The 17,983-nt window shown below is 45.4% G+C and overlaps 1 protein-coding gene across 2 annotated transcripts; it reads right to left on the reverse strand.

Annotated features, from left to right (window-relative positions):
* Nucleotides 1-14,203: 14,203 nt before the first annotated feature.
* Nucleotides 14,204-16,167, reverse strand: LOC123133100 (F-box protein At5g18160-like). 2 transcript variants are annotated; one of them, XM_044552640.1, is made up of 2 exons: nucleotides 14,859-15,959; nucleotides 14,204-14,692 (listed from the first exon to the last, which is right to left on the reverse strand). In XM_044552640.1, exons 1-2 carry the CDS (start codon nucleotides 15,771-15,773, stop codon nucleotides 14,684-14,686), a joined length of 924 nt encoding a protein of 307 aa, XP_044408575.1. In that variant the 5' UTR covers nucleotides 15,774-15,959; the 3' UTR covers nucleotides 14,204-14,683. The 2 variants fall into 2 exon arrangements, with proteins under 2 accessions (XP_044408575.1, XP_044408574.1); XM_044552639.1 differs by adding an exon at nucleotides 15,999-16,167 and having other exon boundaries at nucleotides 14,215-15,810.
* Nucleotides 16,168-17,983: the final 1,816 nt, after the last annotated feature.

Raw genomic sequence — 17,983 nt, forward strand, 5'->3', positions numbered from 1 at the left:
TTGGTCAATAAATGTTGCACTATGTGGATCCAGGTAGTCAACTTATCACTCGTCAGGATTTCGAATTTGTCCAGGTGGAAGTGTGGGAATTAAGATCAATGATGACAATGGTCACTAACTTCGGATGAGGAAGGGTTTGAGACAAGGAGATCGATGTCTCCATTTATCTTTATGTCATCGTTAATTTGCTCGCTGTTCTCATAGTAAGGGATAAAGGGGATGGGTAAGTCGGTAGTCTTATTCCGCAATGGTATTTTTTTTCTGACCATGTTATTCCGCAATGGTTGGTGTCAGGGTTTCCACCTGCAACGTTTTTTATAGAACATGGTAGGGAAAAGGCAGTGAACTGTGAACCCCATGTATGCATGTTTGAGTCGTTATGCGACCTCAAGATTAACTTCCATAGGGGAGAAATATTCAGCTTTGGCCAAGCCAGAAAGCTCGAGGATCAATATAAACAGATTTGTTGGTTGTGAGGCAGGTTCGCTTCCTTTTAGGTACATGTGAATGTCCATACATTTTAGGAAGGTCGTGATATTCCTGAAAATAATTGACTACTGCAGGTCCAGGTTTTTCTGCCAAAGTGGCGAACATAAATGGAGGTGTAGGTTAACTAGCTAGCAATGGAGTAAAGAATTTGTAAGTTTAAAAGAAATGCATGCTGAGTAAGTGGCTCTTGAAAGGTGTTACAAAATGAGGATGGTGTGTGTGGCAAGAATTGCTACTCCCTCAACACCTAAACACTGTCACGGGCAGTGGAGGGTCTAATCCAAATTACCCAAGGTCCACTTACTTGTCAAAGTATGTATAACTGTTTATGGGGGTTTAAAATAACTTAAGTAGTCGTTCTAACAGTGAAGCAATATATTTGTAGGGCGTGCCCCCTATCTAGCTAATGAGATAACATAGGTCTATCTAGCTAATGAGATAACAGTGAAGCAATATATTTGTAGGGCGTGCCCCCTAACATAGATAAATTGTCATAGATAATATAGTCGCAGGTGACTGTGGAAGGGTACTAGTACACACACTCGTGGAAGATATTTGGTTGCTTGTGGGAAGATATTTGGTTGGGAGACAAACCACTTAGCTAGTCAGCAGTACCCAACACTTGTAACATTGCTCAGCATAAAACATGTCTTTAGTGGGTAAAGTGCTATATATGAATAGTGCCTCTCCTGGATATTGGCTTGATGCCTCCACGCACAATCTCTGGAGACATGTTGACAATATTCTACAACTTAATTAGTTAAATCAGTATCAGTACAGAACTGTTTGCTTCAATTTTTGTGCGCCGAAGAATGATGCATGTGTGTGTAGGGCCATGCATGCATGCGCATTGCTGGCATTCGTTCTGCGGACCGACCATGCATCCGAAGTAATGGAAGAAGAACCTCGTTATCGCGTCTTCCAAAAGGATAGAAGAATTTGTAGCTTTATGCGAGAGAGAAAGAGAGGAGGAGACCACGAGCATACTTAAATCAGGAGTATGCATGTGTCAAAGTAAAACGTTGCGATCTATATACACTATTACTAATTTGGTTTATTCATATTGCATAGCAAAAGAAGGCATGGTGCAATCACTAGGATGTATATTTAGTGAGACTCACATTTTGTCCCCTATCTTCGGGGTTTCCAAAAATCATGGAAAATAGATGCATGTAGGGAACTCTATGAAATGATTACATGCAAAAGGTCAGCAATGAAATATGACTGTTTTTCCCAGATAAAAGGAGTTGGTAAATTCATTTAGCCTTGTTTTGATTTCATAATAATGCTTATGATGTTTAACACATATTTGGGGACAAAACCCCATGCATGGAACCTCTACCAGGTTCATTATGGTAGTTTTGTTCCTCCGGAAGTTTTAGCGACTTTTGAAGAATTCATAAACATAGACTAATGTCGTCAAATGGACTCGGGTGCAGTATAGTTCACTTAAAAAAGGGGGAAATCGGCTGTAATTGTTTCTATTAATGTTGTACGCACTAATTTTCCTATTCAATGATGTCTTCCTTTTTATAGTACCCAAGAGGTTATGGGAAGTCATGGACTACAAAAGGTCCAGCCTTTTTTGTACTTGTGGCGAACATAGAAGAAAGTGTAGGTTAACTATGTGGAGTATTATTTATAGTGAGAATATCACATGGAAATCAAGTTTCGAAGAAAACTTCATGGAAACCACGTTTGAAAGTTCCAAAAAAAACTCAAAAAATATATGGGATGTTAAAAAGGTGATGTTCTATTGCCATCCGAAATTCGTAGTTCAAACACATGACCATTTACTGTTTGGCACTATTCAATGCTGATTTTGCACTTTTGTACCTCGTAAATGGTCACATGTTTGAACTTGAGAATTTCATATACTAACAGAAAATCATACTCCTACCATCTCCTATTTGTTAAGATTTTTTCCGAACTAAAAAACATCCTTTTCACGTGGTTTTCACTGAAACTTGGTTTCCATATGATATTGTAGACCAAAGAACTAAGATTACCTCAGAATGAATTATTTGTAAGTGGATCTTTAAGGAAAGTACGTTTTGGAGCTCGAGCTCCATGAAGCTCCTTTTTTGAAATTCCGCATGCAGGTTTGACCTACATGCACTTTCAGTATCTTTTGGAGACCCTGATGTAATATTGTCCTGTCTAAGCTCACACATGGGCTTTTTCTCTCTCGGACCCCACGGCTAGAGGCCCTTCTTGTAACTGTTTCTTGCAATTCTCTCATGTAAAACGCCATACAGGTTTTCCTGCTTGTATGAAAATTCAGGTGGGGAGATCTTCCCGGCCTCTCCACCCCCTACAAAACGATAAGAAAAAGTTAGCACTGAAATACTCACTAATCCACGTGGAAACTCTCGTAAGTTCTTATTGCCGTATGGTATGCGCACGCCTTCACGTTAGCTTCCGGTGACAATATGGAGTGTGAGAATTTGTTAGACTACGTCAAGGAATTGCTCGTCGTTTGCTCAGACTTGATTTTAGGTTAGAAACCCATGGTGTGATCTTCATTGGTAGGACCCGACGACTACGGCACTTCTGCATCATTTCCTTCCTGAAGGCATTGCTTTTAATGAAATTTTCTCGTATTCCTTGTGCTGCCAAGATATGGTTGGTGCCGATTGTCACCACCGTATATCGTCAATTCGCTTTGGGATTTTTTTTTCCTTTTATCACTCTGCACTAGTAGAAAAACACCTACTAATCCCGGTTCGTAAGGGCCTTTAGTCCCGGTTCATGAACCGGGACTAATGGGTCGTTACTAATACCTCCACCCATTAGTCCCGGTTCAAACACGAACCGGGACCAATGTGCCTCCACGTGGCCCTGTGCGCCGAGCCCAGTCAAGGGGCCTTTGGTCCCGGTTGGTGGCTCCAACCGGGATCAAAAGGCATCCACGCGTCTGCATTCCAGTGGCTGGGGTTTTTGTTTTTTTTAAAGGAGGGGGGTTGGGGGTTTTGGGGGGTTAATTTATGTGTTTCATATATTGTGTTAGCTAGCTAATTAATAGAGAGAAGTGTTCTCTCTTATGTCCGTGCTTGGTCGACGCTACGTACTATATATACATAAATGATCGAGAGAACCATTCAGTACAGAAGTTCGTCATGCATACCGAGAGAAGTGATCGATCGACCTCTCCTTCTCCGAGAGATTGGTCGAACAATAAGTTTTCATATCATGTATCCGACGCTACTGGTTACATACATGTACAATATGTATAAGATTTCTTAATTACAAACCCCTAGCATTTGAATCAATTTCCACATGGTATTCTCTGGCTTTACTGATGACGTGTTCAAGAAAGAATCCCGCCAATTCCTGTTGAATTGCTTTCATGCGATCTGGTTCTAGGAGTTCATCCCGCATCTGCCACGTCTAATTTGAAGAAGGGGTTAATTAATACATATATATATGAATGAAACTCAACAGAAATGATGGTGTAATAAAATGAAATTGTGAATATTATTGCTTACGCACTTCATATTGTCTTCTAGAGTAGCCCCGTTTGTTTTTCAAAGTCACGGTGTGGATGAACTCGCACACGTAGTATCCACAGAAATCATTCTCTTCCTCCTGCCACAAGCACTTTACGAGAAATAGAGGTCAATCAAACTGATAATGAAGCATTATAAATGGCATTGATGAAAGTATAGCTATAGAATCAATGGGAGATGCGCGCAACTAGCTAGCCAGTAGTACTTACTTTCGGGTATGTATATCGCAGCTCCTTCGGCAGTCCCGGAGCTTCTGCGGTGAACTGTTTCCAAACCCTGCAAGACAAAGAAAATAATTATTATTACTTGAGATATCAGGAAATGAACAAAAAGTTGCCGATATGGTGCGATAATGATCGATTGAACTTACTTGCTGAGCATTTCAATGATGTCCGCATAGGTTTCGGGATCTTTCCGTCTCGAGTCTAAGACGGTTACTAGTCCACGCTCAAGCTTAATCTCCAGAAGAATATAGTGGTACCTGCGCACGCATGCATAACTCATCAATTACATTACTATAACCTCGCTTGAGTAATAAGGGAAACCGAATATGCACACGACAGTAACACTCACGGGCCGTTGTAAGGAAAGAGTATGGTATCTTTGTTTTGATTTTTGATCAACGATTGTAGCAAGTTGTCCTCGGCCTCTTTGACGTTCTTTTCAACCAGAAATACATCTATGATATTTGTGTTAATGAACCCAATATCATAAATTTCTTACTTTTTGCACTCGACGATCTTCAATCTGCATAATATATTAAGGATAATTAATTATAAATACATGCAATGAAAGAGCTGAGCTATATATAAAGACTTAATGACAGAAATAGTACTTACAAGCAGTAGCAAAAGACCATTAATTTATCGAGGGCCTTTTGATTGAAGAACTCGAAGAACTCCTCAAATGGAACACACAACAGATCATTTGAAACGAGGTTGTGCTCCTCTTTAATGTTCAGATACAAACTGTTCGTCCCTCAGACTCTCTGCAGGTTTTCATATACCAACTACGGAATCTTCGCATCATTGTTGTTAGAGATTTTTCAACTTTGACGAGAGGCTTCCCGTACTCGTATCTGTGTTCGTCCACCTCCATGAAATCAGGAAGTGCATCGTCAGGAAGGTAATCTTCAAGATTGCCATAACCGGGCACCGTCCCCAGAGCATTAGACACATTGAGCGGGGGGCACGATTGTTGTGCTTGTTCGCCGAGCTGGGCAATTTTTTTCCCCTTTGCTCATTCTTTTAACCTTTTATCACTGACAGTAGTTCGCGACCGCTTGGCTTGGAGATATGTCTGTTCAGTAATGCGCTCATAGTTGGTTCTCGACGGAGACTTTGGTGGTTTCCTCAGGGCATCGATAGTGCGCTTTGCTTTCACCGGATCTATCTTCTCCTCCGGAGGTGGATGTCTCTTTGCTTTTACCCCTTCAAAGAACTCCTTCACGTGGGTCCGCATAATCGTATTGTTTTCCTCCTCGGACCTCTCGTACGGTAACTTCTCTAGAGGCTTGAGAGATGATGGACCGTATTTGTATTGCCTCCCGCCTCTGGTTATGCTGCTAGACACCGGAGCAGACGGAGCGGCTGTGGCGTCTATCTTCTTTCGTGCTTGCTTAATAGGCGGTGGAGAAGGAGTACGACGCACCGGAGCAGCCGGGGCGGCGGCGGGTCTCTTCCGCCCTTGCTGGCGAGGTGGAGTAGGAGGAGGCTGCTGGCTGCTCGGGAGCGCCGGCGCAGGCTGAGAAGGAGGCGGAGTGCCACCACGCGCCGGAGAAGGAGGCGGAGTGCCGCCACGCGTGCCCTAATCGTCACTCGCCGGAGGAGGAGGCGGTGGAGGAGGCGGAGTGCCCTAACTCACCGGAGGAGGAGGAGGAGGAGGAGGCGGAGGCGTCCAGTTCAGAAGGTTGATGAGCTCCTTCCGCCATAGGCATGGAGTCTTCAGAGCAGAACCCAGCCTAGTCTCCCCTTCACCGGTAGGGTGCTCAAGTGGGAGGTCCTCAAATCCCTCCATTATTTCATTCACCGTCACCTTAGCATATCCTTCTGGAATCGGCTGACAGTTATAAGTTGTGCCGGGTCCACTAGGATAAACTTGGCCAACAGCCGCCTTGACCTTGAAATTCATCCATCGCGCCATAATGTGGCAACTTTAAGACTCCGTGATACCATCCACGGGATAGCTGGCAGGAGCCATCAAGACATGCTCCGCCTGAAGCAGCTCGGTGAAAGCCACGCTGCTTCTCCGCTGAGATGGCGGGGTAGCTTCGGGGGAAACTTCGGCAGGTCGTTTGTTGCGATCTGCTGCTTCTCGTTCCTCTTCTCGATCCTCTAGCCCCATTACCCTTCCAAGCAGCGCCTGCAGTTGGTCCTGCTCCAGTTTCTTCCTCCTCTCGTGGGTTTTGTAACCCCCTGCGTCCGGAAAACCAACCTTCCACGGAATGGAGCCTGGCGTGCCTCGTGTCTGTCCAGGGTGCTCAGGATTCCCAAGGGCCATTGTGAGCTCATCCTTCTCCCTGTTTGGAACGAACGTCCCTCGCTGCACTGCAGTGATATAGTGTCGAAGGTTCTTGACTGGTATTTCCAGTAGCTCGTCCGTCCACTGGCACTTCCCTGTTACAGGGTCCAAGGTTCCGCCAGCCCCAAAGAACCAAGTCTGGCAACGGTCTGGCCAGTACATTGTCTCTGGTTCGATCCCTTTTTCAAGCAGATCATGCTCAGCCTTGGACCACTTAGGTCGGGCTTTGAGGTAGCCACCTGACCCCGTGCGATGGTGAAGCTTCTTCTTCGCAGCATTTTCCTTGTTTCTCGCCGACATCTTCTTACTCTTTTCTGATGTCTTGTGGGCCACAAATGCGGGCCAGTGATCTTTGATCTTCTCATATTTGTCGATGAATTTTGGTGTCTTTTTTTTCCGACAAACTGGTTCAGCTCTTTCCTCCACCTCCTCATTAGGGTTGCCATCTTCTTAAGAGCATAAGACTTGATTAATTGCTCTTTAACTGGATTCTCCGGATCCTCCTCTGGCGGTAGGGTGAAATTTACCTTCAGCTCAGTCCAAAGATCTTCTTTCTGCATATCATTGACATAAGACACCTCAGGGTCTTCCTCCTTAGGCTTATACCATTGCTGGATGCTGATCGGGATCTTGTCCCTAACAAGAACCCCGCACTAAGCAGAAAATGCCTTCTTTGTCTGGATGGGTTCAATCGGTTCGCCGTCGGGCGCGATTTCTATGATCTCAAACTTTTCATCCGAGCTCAACTTTTTCTTCGGGCCTCGTCTCCTTACCGAAGTTGTGCTCGATCCGGAGGGCTAGAAATTATAAGGAAGAAAGACGAGAGTAATTAATATGTGTACATATACCAAAACAATTGAAGCTTCAATTAACTAGTCAGCATGGGCTTAACTAATATATATATACCTGGCCGGACTCGGTTCGGTCACCGGAGCAGTCAGCACGGTCTCCTTCTTGTACCTCCATTGTGTCACCGGAGCCATCATGAACATAGTCCTCTTCCTGTACCGGCATTAATGGGCCGAAGCCATCATGAACATAGCCCTCTTCTTCACCCAGTCCTTCCAGCTGACCATCGGTGTCGAGGAGAAATGACGCAACATCATCACTTCTATTTGCGATTATGTCCCCCAACATCGCTTCTGCTTCTTCGTCTCAGGAGTGCTCCATAGTTTCTGCAAATATTTACAACATGTCAATTATTATTCAAACATGGTACAGATGGATATATATATATATATATATATATATATATATATATATATATATATATATATATATATATATTAGTGGCACACGTAGAACTAGCTAGCTAATCACAATAAGGAATCATGTTAGTGGCCTCGACGCTGCTTCTCTAGGGTTTGGGGTCGCCTCGACACAACGCTTCAAGGGTTTGGGGTGGCCTCGACGACAACGCTCTTTTAACTTGGTAAATTTGGGTGGCCTCGAGAGAGTTAATTTGTCGGGTAGGGGCGCGGCGGGAGGGGGTAGGAGACCAACATCGTTTTCTCTCTATGGTTTGGGTGTCCTCCAGAGTTTTGGTCGAGCAAGAGGGCCGAGGGCCGGGGGGTGCTGCCGTTGTATAAGTTATCACGGTCGAGAGGGGGTATATATATCGACCGCCCCTCATGTCGAAGTTATCTAGAGGGGGTTATATCGACAACGACGCACATACATATACATGGGAAAATAATGTTATCGGGGAGGGGGTATCGGTACCACCCCCTCGTGTTGAAGTTTCTTCTTTCTCCTCTATTCCTTTTTTTCTTATTCTACTCTTCTTTTTCTTCTTCTCCCTCGAGAAAGGAAAATAATTAAGGAAAAGGAAGAAAAGAGGAAGAAGGAAGAAGGAAAAAGAAGGAGAAAAAAGAGGAGAAGAAGAAATGAATAGAGGAGAAGAAGAAAAAATAGAATTTTTTTTCTTCTATTTTTTCTTCTTCTCCTCTATTCCTTTATTCTTATCATCTTCTTTTTCTTCTTTTTTCCTCTTCTTATTTATTTCTCCTCTTCTTCGTCTCTTCTTTTTCTCCTTTCTTCCTCTTCTTATTTTCCTTTTTCCTCTCATTCTTTTTCTTCTTCTTCTTCCTTCTTCCTTCTTCCTTCCTTCTTCCTCTTTTCTTCCTTTTCCTTATTTTACTTTCTCCTCTACACTAATCTAAAATGCACTAACCTAAAATCGATATCTACTAACAACCTAAATATAAAATTAATACATATATGAAAAAACATATATAAACAAAAAAAATGCTATGAACATTATATTCATACATACATATATAGCCACATCCATTCATCATATATATAGCTACCACATACATATATACATTATATATATGGAAAAATGCAATGAACAAAAAAATACACTTAAGAATAAAAATTACTATGAACATGTACACATATATACACATAAAAACACATATACACAAAAAAATGCAAAAAAAATACATATATACTTGCATATATGTATAATTTTTTGCATATATAAATTTTTGCATATATAAAAAAAAGAGGAAAGGGCGGCGACGTGTGGTCGGGGAGATGGCGACGGGGTTGGGAAAGGGCGGCGCGCGCGGCGACGGCGACGGGGTCGGGGAAGGGGCGGCGCGCGCGGCGACGGCGACGGGTCGGGAAGGGGCGGCGCGCGCGGCGACGGCGACGGGGTCGGGGAAGGGGCGGCGCGCGCGGCGACGGCGACGGGGTCGGGGAACGGCCGGTGGCGCGCGCGGCGACGACGATGGTGTCGGGGACGGCAGGGCGCGGCGACGGTGTCGGGGCAGTGGCTCGGCGGCGGCGACGGCGAGCTGGACCAGCCTGACGGCGTCGGGGCAGGGCTCGGCGGCGACGGCGACGAGGAGCAGAGGCGTCGGGGCGAGAAAAAGAGATGGGTTTTGGCGAAAACTACTAAGTCCTGTATATATAGCAAGAGCATTGGTGCCGGTTGGTGGCTCCAACCGGGACTAATGCCCCTTTAGTCCCGGTTGATGCCACCAACCGGGACCAAAGGCCTCTTTTCAGCAGCCCAAAGGGCGGGAAGCGGCGGCCTTTGGTCCCGGTTGGAGGCACCAACCGGGACTAAAGGGTGGGCATTGGTACCGGTTGGGGCCACGAACCGGTACCAATGCACCCCCTTTAGTCCCGGTTGGAGCCACCAACCGGGACCAAAGGCCACTATGCTGCCCGCGTCGCGGCCAAAGTTTAGTCCCACCTCGCTAGTTGAGAGAGTCGTGCACTGCGATAGTCGCCACAATCGGTAGCCAATGCAGTTTCAGCAGCCAACTGCACTGGACGACAACTAATGTGCACTTCAAGTGTGCCTGTTGCCACTTGGACAGTATATTCATGTGTAAATAGAATGTGAACACACAGTCTGTTGCCATTCTGCAGATACGACAATGTGGCAAATTGGCTATATTATGTGGCAACCAAATTTGCATATCAATTGTGTCAGATGTCATACATATGCTTTGCATGTGGCAAGTTTTTTGGCTTACCACATTATGTCTGTTGCCATGTCACAGTCAGTAGAATGTGGCAAATTCATTGTACTGTAGGTGCAATTTTTTTCCCACAACGACTTTGTGATATCTTATCACACTGTGGCAATTTTTAGGTTCTTGATTAGATGTGGTTTCATCGATTTGTTGTAGTTTGTGTTGCATTTCAGCACGGCATTTTCACCCTAGCACATTTCTGCTACTGAACAAGTGGCATTTGATTGGTGTATTTTTAGGACAGTGTGTGAGCTGTCACATCTTAGTTTTTGTGATGTGGAGGATTCTGGGACTTTCTATCGTACTATCTATTTTTGGTATGCTTTTCTAATCAAACACCATTTCTATTATAGCAAAAGATCCGTAACTCTAATCGGGCTGAAATTTTGAAGGGTCTTTTTTCCGAAAATTAGCTTTCTTGCAGCGGTACAAGAGCTCGAACCAACCTAAGGGCTATCCATATGGTCCCAAGCACGACCAGGATGTGTCGCCGCACCCCTATACATGTGGGCACCTCATTCACTATTTCTTGTTGATTCTGTCGCCCAAAATTTTGATAATTCCAATAAAAAATTCATGAAAAATTTAAGGGCATTCGGGCTAGCTGAAATTTTCACCAAAAACCTAAAAACAATATAAAACAGGAACTGGGTTAATAGTTAGTCAAAATAAAAATAATATAAATTGTTGCCAAAAATATGTAGAAAGGGTAAGATAATAGCATGAAACAATCAATAATTATAGATACGTCGAATATCTATCACCATCCCCAAGATTCATTTCTACTCATCCTTGATTAGATAAATGACAAACAAACATAATTTTTAGTGTTGAATGCTAACTAGTATAATCTCGATCAAAAGGTGTGAACTTAGGATAAAAGTGATTCAAATCAATAATCTTATAACTGATAACAAGCAAGTATCATCTAACCAAAATTACTATTGATTTTAATGGATTAATGTTTTCATGTAATGTCAATCAATACTCATGTTGAATGATTTGGTGATGTCGCTACAGATAAGTTTGTTTTCCTCTACTTGCACCACCAAGCAGTTCATCGTACCCTTAAGTTTCTGCTTTTTGTACACATTTTACAATTGGACATGCACCTTCAAAGAGAGAATAGTAAAAACAACGCTAGCCAAAACCAACAGTTTAAAAATACCGGAGCCAATAGCCTAAAACTATCACATTTGGGGCCAGGGTTCCTGAAAAACTATTGTTTTTTCACAATTACTAGAAACCTACCCCAAATTTGGTTGGCTATTTCAATAAACTACTGTGTTGCACTAATGAATCATTTGATTAACTTTAAACCGTTTATGACAGTCGTTGGGTCCATGTGGCACAAAAGTTGACAATGTTATTTGAACAGTAAAGATTGTCAGTTTACTAACCGGTGGGACAAACATGTCGGCCACACCAAAATGCCTAACAAAATTTCTTCCAAAATAACCAGGAACTCAACGCTGCCCATGCCGCCTCCCCCACTTCTGCCCGAGAGCGCCACCTCATCTCCCGAAGGGGAGGCATGCAAGAGAAGGCATGACCCGACATCAACTAGTCGCGGTGACTGAGGGCGTGGCAGCGCGACCCGACTTACCCAGGAGCTCGGCAGCTAACCAAGCAAGACCACAACGCGACTTGGGAGGCATGCAGGATAGGAGCGACGCGCTGATGAAGCCCTCATCGGCGATGTGAGCTTCACCAGGGGGCTGTAGGGGATGCCAGCTTCACCGGCGTGTTGGTTAGCGTGGCATCTCCTCCAACTGCAATCTCCTCCCAGGCTTGTCCCTAGCCGCACGCTGGACCACGGCTCACCCTCTACTGAGGAGGCGTAATCTTTACAAGGTCGCGGTAGGGCAGAGCTGTGACTGCACCTACGATGAGCTCGCCAGTGGCAGGCCAAGCATGGGTGTGCTCCATGACCAGAGGGGGGCATGGACCTGATAGCATTTTATTTTTTTCTTGTCGGGAACCAATGGCTTTGCGAAATAAAATTACATGGCCTTATTTCTTTTTAAAATATTTATAGTGGTTGTTCTTCAAAAAAAATAAGGGCATGTTCTTAAATTTGTAAAAAAAAAGCTCATGGGGGGGGGGGGGGGGGGTGCATATGATAACGATCAAGCTAACTATCTTGATATTTTTGTCGCGCCAGCCTGACTTGTGGGCCATAGCTCTCATAAACCGCAATAATTTTTAACCAAAGGGTCATTGGTGTTCTTTTGAAATTGTTAACTAATCTTTTAGTGGGTTTAAATATTTTTTTTGAAAGTGGTTGTTTTCTGGAAATCTAGCTCGAAATGTGGTAGTTTTATTGTATTTACTCAAAATACCATTAGTTCGAAAGGCCTAAGTACATTGAAGTCTCGGCTACTTGTTGAGTCCTGAATCGATGCATGTACCCCTACGGTGTCATTTAAAGCACTGTGTAAAGGCTGTCATTGCTGAAGGCCAGAGTCCATGCATGCACCCCTACGGATGAGCATGCATTGGTATCAAGTGGTACGTAGTATGATGTATCAACTTGCATGAACATAAAGATCGGCAGAAGGCACCCTGCCAAATCTTCTGCCCAAAGACAGGCTGTTAGCAGCTGTATATTTTTGTCACAAGTAGTTAATGAAGAAAGAGGCGTTTGTACTAACATAATATGTTACTGTATTACATCGGTAGGAGGGCTTCCTTTTTAGAAAATATTTTTAGTTTTGTTAGGGTTTATGTCCTGCTCAGGAAGACGAGATGACGGCAGCTCGCTGAAAATGAAAAAATAATTTTCCATTTCAACCCCCGCCTCGGTGGTGCGTCTAGCATCACCAGTGTGTGTCGAGTTGTGTCTCCAGTGGATCTGTTTTTGATGGATTTTTTCGGATATGTTCATCGTTGATCTATGTTTGTGTGTCTTCAGGTTGGATCATTCCGATCTGTACTACTCTTCATCGCCGGCGGTTGATGTTCTGATGCGTTGCTCCTATGGGGCCTTAGCACGACGACTTCCCTATTGTCTACTACAACTAGTTTTGCCCGGCTCCGCCGAGGGATGGGTGATGATAACCGCGCGTCTTGGGCTCGCTTCATTGCTTGTAGTCATCGCTAGGTGGTCTACGGATCACTACTCTGGTTGAGGAACCATCTGCACTTCTGTTTCAGCAACAACCGCGTCCTCCCACGCGGCGTCACGGGGGAGTTCGCACCACCGCGCCCTTGGCCTCGTCTACCCGTCTCTCCCTCCAGCAGCCGCCCGAGTTCACACTGGCGTAGCTCTGGCTGTGGGCTGTGACGGCGGCGCCGGGGTCTTCTCCCTCGCGCACGGTGGCATTTTCCTCTGGTGGCGGCGACATGGCTGATCCAGTGATTCGACAGGGCGGTGCGGCGGGATCCCAGTGGCGGTTGTGGCGCAGCGTGTGTCGCCGGAGAGGAAGAAGCTATCACGGTGTTGACTGGCGTCAGTGCGCCAGGTCGACTCCGTGGCGGTGGCAACTGGCGTCAGCGCGCCAGGTCGAGTCTATGGTCGTGGCAGCGGCAATGATGGGAGCAGCAGCGTCAACTCCGACCATGGCGAGCGTGCGGCGGCCCCGGAGACGAAGAAGGGACGTTCCACTGCAGCACCTCCGGCGATGATCAGTTAGTTGCATGCATGTAGTTAGCTGGTTAGTGGCCGGTCGTTGGTTTGTTAGCTGGATTAGTGCGTACGTAGGCAGGCCGGGTCTCCAGGAGCTTATGCGTGTATGTGCGGTGAGCGCGGCAGGAAGCAGTTGCTAGGCGCCGTGGGTATAAAACGCCATGTGATCACTTCGTCCTGGATGAGCCGAGAGGAAGAAATACAAGATAGAAAAAGGCCCCGGCGTCCGTCGCCGGGGAGGGCGTCCGTCACGGCGAGCGTTTATCGTCCGGCAAAATCGTCTCCTCGAATTCTTGTGATTGTTCGTCGATCCTCGGTTCCGACAATCATAGGTGAGCAATAACACGAATGCTGAACGATTCCTAGCTAGCGCTCTCTGTCTCATTCGCTCAGACCAAGGTGAAAGAAGGAGCACACTGAACACAAGGTATTTCAAGCGACAAACGCCTCGCCGCATGAACGGCGCCACGCCGACGAACAACATTATTTTTTGTTAGCACAAACTGTGGCTCGGCAACACACCGTCGCGGATCAGTACAAAGGGGAGGGTTTTTTATACCCGGTGCACTCATACCTAGCTAGCTACCACTCTCCATGACGTAGCACCAACTGCGTGCCGGCCGAGTCCACGATCAGCGCCGCATGGGCATACCCAACTAACGGCATGCAAACAGCTAACTACTTGGACAATAACTCCACTAACATGATTAAGATTAATGCTAACAGATACTCCATATTTCAGACGATTAATTTACAAGACATCACAATAAGAACCAGACGTTCAAGATATCATAGTAAGCACTAGATACTGAAAGCACATCTTATATTGATAGACAAGTAGCAACAAGAGCTACGAAAAAAATACATGCTCTAAATCCAACGGGGAAGCAAACGAGGAATCTTGAACATTCAGACACACCTTGCAGAGAGTGAAAACTTCTCATCTTCCTTTTGCATCTCAATCTAGTGGGGTGGAATTGGAATAATGCTCTCTTTGAGACGGCAGTGATTAAGCATCATACAATGTTGACTCTTTCCGATGTTCACCATTCCTAAGAAGTTTCCATCAATGTCACATCGCATTACATGTTTACTGTTAAACATGATCAGCAGCTCACGGTCGTTCAACACGACCGTATCATTGAGCCATTGCACTGTGGAATAAAGTGGTGTTCTCTTTTTCTTTTTGGAAGAGGTTGAATAAAGTTGTCGTGTTACCTCCAGCGTCGACACGTCAATCCGGTAGTTGAAAGTCCAGACATAATCCTGCATCGTCCAGACATCCATAGCGGTCAAGCTGGGAGTCAAGCTGCCCCAGAAAGCAAGTGTCCCGTTCATGTTGAACAACTTTCTATGATGGCACAGTTGGGCGGGACTACGCATCCACTGGAATGACTCGGCTTCTGTATCGAACACAATAATATCTGTGCCGTGTCCCCCAATTTCAGTGGCGTCATAAGGACACCAGTGCAAGCTGCCACGGTGAAGCACTGATGGTGGACAACACGACTTAGAGCGCAATCCCTTCAGTAACTGCTGTTCTTGTTCCATGGATGGTGGTGAGAGTGTTTGCATTCTGACGCTGATATGCCTCATCACATTGGATCCCACTGTGAGAACGTGCAAGCTGGATTTATACGGGTGCCATGGTTCCGAGACCCAGAGCACCCTGTATTCTTGAGTTGGAAGGTGCTGGTAGAAACCAATTATGGTGTTGTAGAGGGGGTGCTCAACATGAGGCTCGGGTAGGAGAGCATGTGTATGGATAACCGGGTTGCAGATGTAGAATTGGTGCAGCCAGGAGATGACAAGGAAGCCATCGCAGGCACCATGAAGGCAAATCTCGGAGTAGTGTTTGACGCACCGGGAGAAAGGCCAGAGCTGTTGTTTGTTGCCGGCGGAGTGGAAGAGGACGAAACTAGTGGGCAGCCCCCGGCCGTCAATAATTGGGAGCGAGGGCTGGAGCTGGTGGTGGTCAAGCATGAATTTGGGTGTGGATGTGGTAGTGCACCATGATGTGCTGACGGCTCGGCAGCGGCCGATGTCCTTGGACGGCAACCGGAGGAGTATCTTCTCGATGATATCGTCGGGTAGGTCCTCGAGCCGGGACGCGACTCTCCTGTCCGGCATCATGCTGCTTCCCTCCCTCGTGGCCGGTAAGCTTCAGTGCCTAAGAGTAAAACCAACATCCACCGCTAAATCCTTGGCACCAACTTAAATCAATAAGACAAGCACCTAGAATACACTAAACCTGAGTGTGTTACATCGGGAGACCTCTAGACACGAATGCAAGGGGGGTGGATGCGTCAATGGTAGATGCAGAGGGAAACGAAAATTTTCGGCCGCGAAGTTGCTCACCTACGTCGGGGAAGAAGGCGGTAGAGAAGGTCTCGGAGTTGAGTGAGGCGGCCAGTCAAACTGTACAGGGATCGTGCTCGCCCGCACCCAGGCCAGCAGCAGCAGGAGAGGTCGAAGTGGAGGCCATGGCGCGAGGTGTAGACTGCAGCAAGGAAGAGATCGACTCGGCGTCGCCTTTTCAACTTTTGGCTGCATGCATGCCAAACGTCTGGCCTCCATCTTAACGAACGGTCAGACTATGTCGCCACATGCAGGAGCACCGAGCAGTTCACCGTACTCCTTCAGACCGAGCATTGAAGTCCATTGAAGTCTCGGCTGCAGTGAAGTTTGGACGTACTAATCAACCTTCTTTTCTAATATAAATTATAAATTATAAACCATGAACGTACTCTTTTTTTGCCAGATATAGTACTGGTACTCATGGTGCTTAATTTGGGAACACATGCAAGACGGACCATCGAAGTCTCGCCCACATGTTGAGTCCTGAGCCGATGCATCATGCATGCACCCGTACGCTGTCAGTCAAAGCACTGTATAAGGCTGTAATTGCTGACGGCATGACCCTGAGGTGTCATTGGTATCATATGGTACGTACAATGATGTTCTTCAACTTGCATGAAAGTAAAGATTGGCAGCACAGTTGGCAGCACAGTTCAAATTTACAAGAGTGAATAGTAAAAACAACACTAGTGAAAACCAATTTAAAATTACCGCAGTAAATAGCATAAAACTATCAAATTTGGGGCCAGGGTTAGGGAAAAACTATAATTTTTTCGCAATTACTAAACGACCAAGCAGCGGCAGAGGAGGAGCCTCGGGATTGGGACGCTCAGGTGTCGCCGCCACAACACTTTTACATGGGACCGGATGGCTACTACGGGCGGTGATTACCAAGCTAGGCCAAAAGCCTAAACTTGGGGGAGTACGTATTTCCGCCGACGTTATATTTATCTTTACACATTTCATTTCAGTTGTGGATGTCCACACTTTTCATTGTATTATTCAAGTTAGATTTGTTTTCTCGCTTTCTTCTTGTGTATTTGAAAAACTTTAAGATAACCTAAAAATATATTTCTTGCTTCTTTTCAGTTTTCCCAATAAATGCTCCAAATATCCTTCCCCTCCGGGTCTCAGTGCAATCAGGCAAAAAAGGCGAGCGGATGCAGTAAAACATTGAAAATCCTACAGCTATGATGCAAAACATAATATAAAGTGATGCAAACATGGACTCATCAGTTTCCTCCCACACACTTTTTTTATGTCCTTCCTAAGCACTTTGTACTTTTTTTTACGTGTGAGGCAGGAGCTCTGCTGATTTCATTAAAATGGGAAACAACAAATATAGAGTGACCGGGTTTGTAAGGGAAAATAGGCCAAAAACTACAACAAAGACAAGGAGGAGAAGAAAAAACAATCACCAACAGCAGAAGTACACCATGTAGCAGGCCCTCTTCCCCGAGAGATCAAAGGCAAGATCTTTGGAAATGCCCAATACGGCAAACAACATCCGAAGATGCCGCCAACCTACATTGACCCACATCAACTACAAAGCTTTAGCCCATAGCCGCGCATTGCGCCCCACAAAACACTTGAAATTGTTCAGCCTAGCCAACATCCTCCAACGCTGCTTCCACCCCAACGCCGTTTGTGGGGTTTTGGAGGGTTAATTTAATTATGGGTTTCATATATTGTGTTAGCTAGCTAATAGACAGAAGAGACCTCTCTTATCTCCGTGCTTGGTCGACGCTACGTACTATACATATAGAGGACTCGACACGTTAGCTAGTAAGAAAATGAAGGAAATCATTAAGAACAGAAGATCGTCATGAACATATACAGAGAGAAGTGATCGACCTCTCCTTCTCCGAGAGATTGGTCGAACAACAAGTTTTAGTATATCTATCTGACGCTACTAGCTACATATATACAATATAAGATCTATTACAATCCTTAAAGTCTGAAGTCAAGTGCGACATGGTATTCTC

This window comes from Triticum aestivum, chromosome 6B (genome assembly GCF_018294505.1).
Source record: "Triticum aestivum cultivar Chinese Spring chromosome 6B, IWGSC CS RefSeq v2.1, whole genome shotgun sequence".
Taxonomy (NCBI): Eukaryota; Viridiplantae; Streptophyta; class Magnoliopsida; order Poales; family Poaceae; genus Triticum; species Triticum aestivum.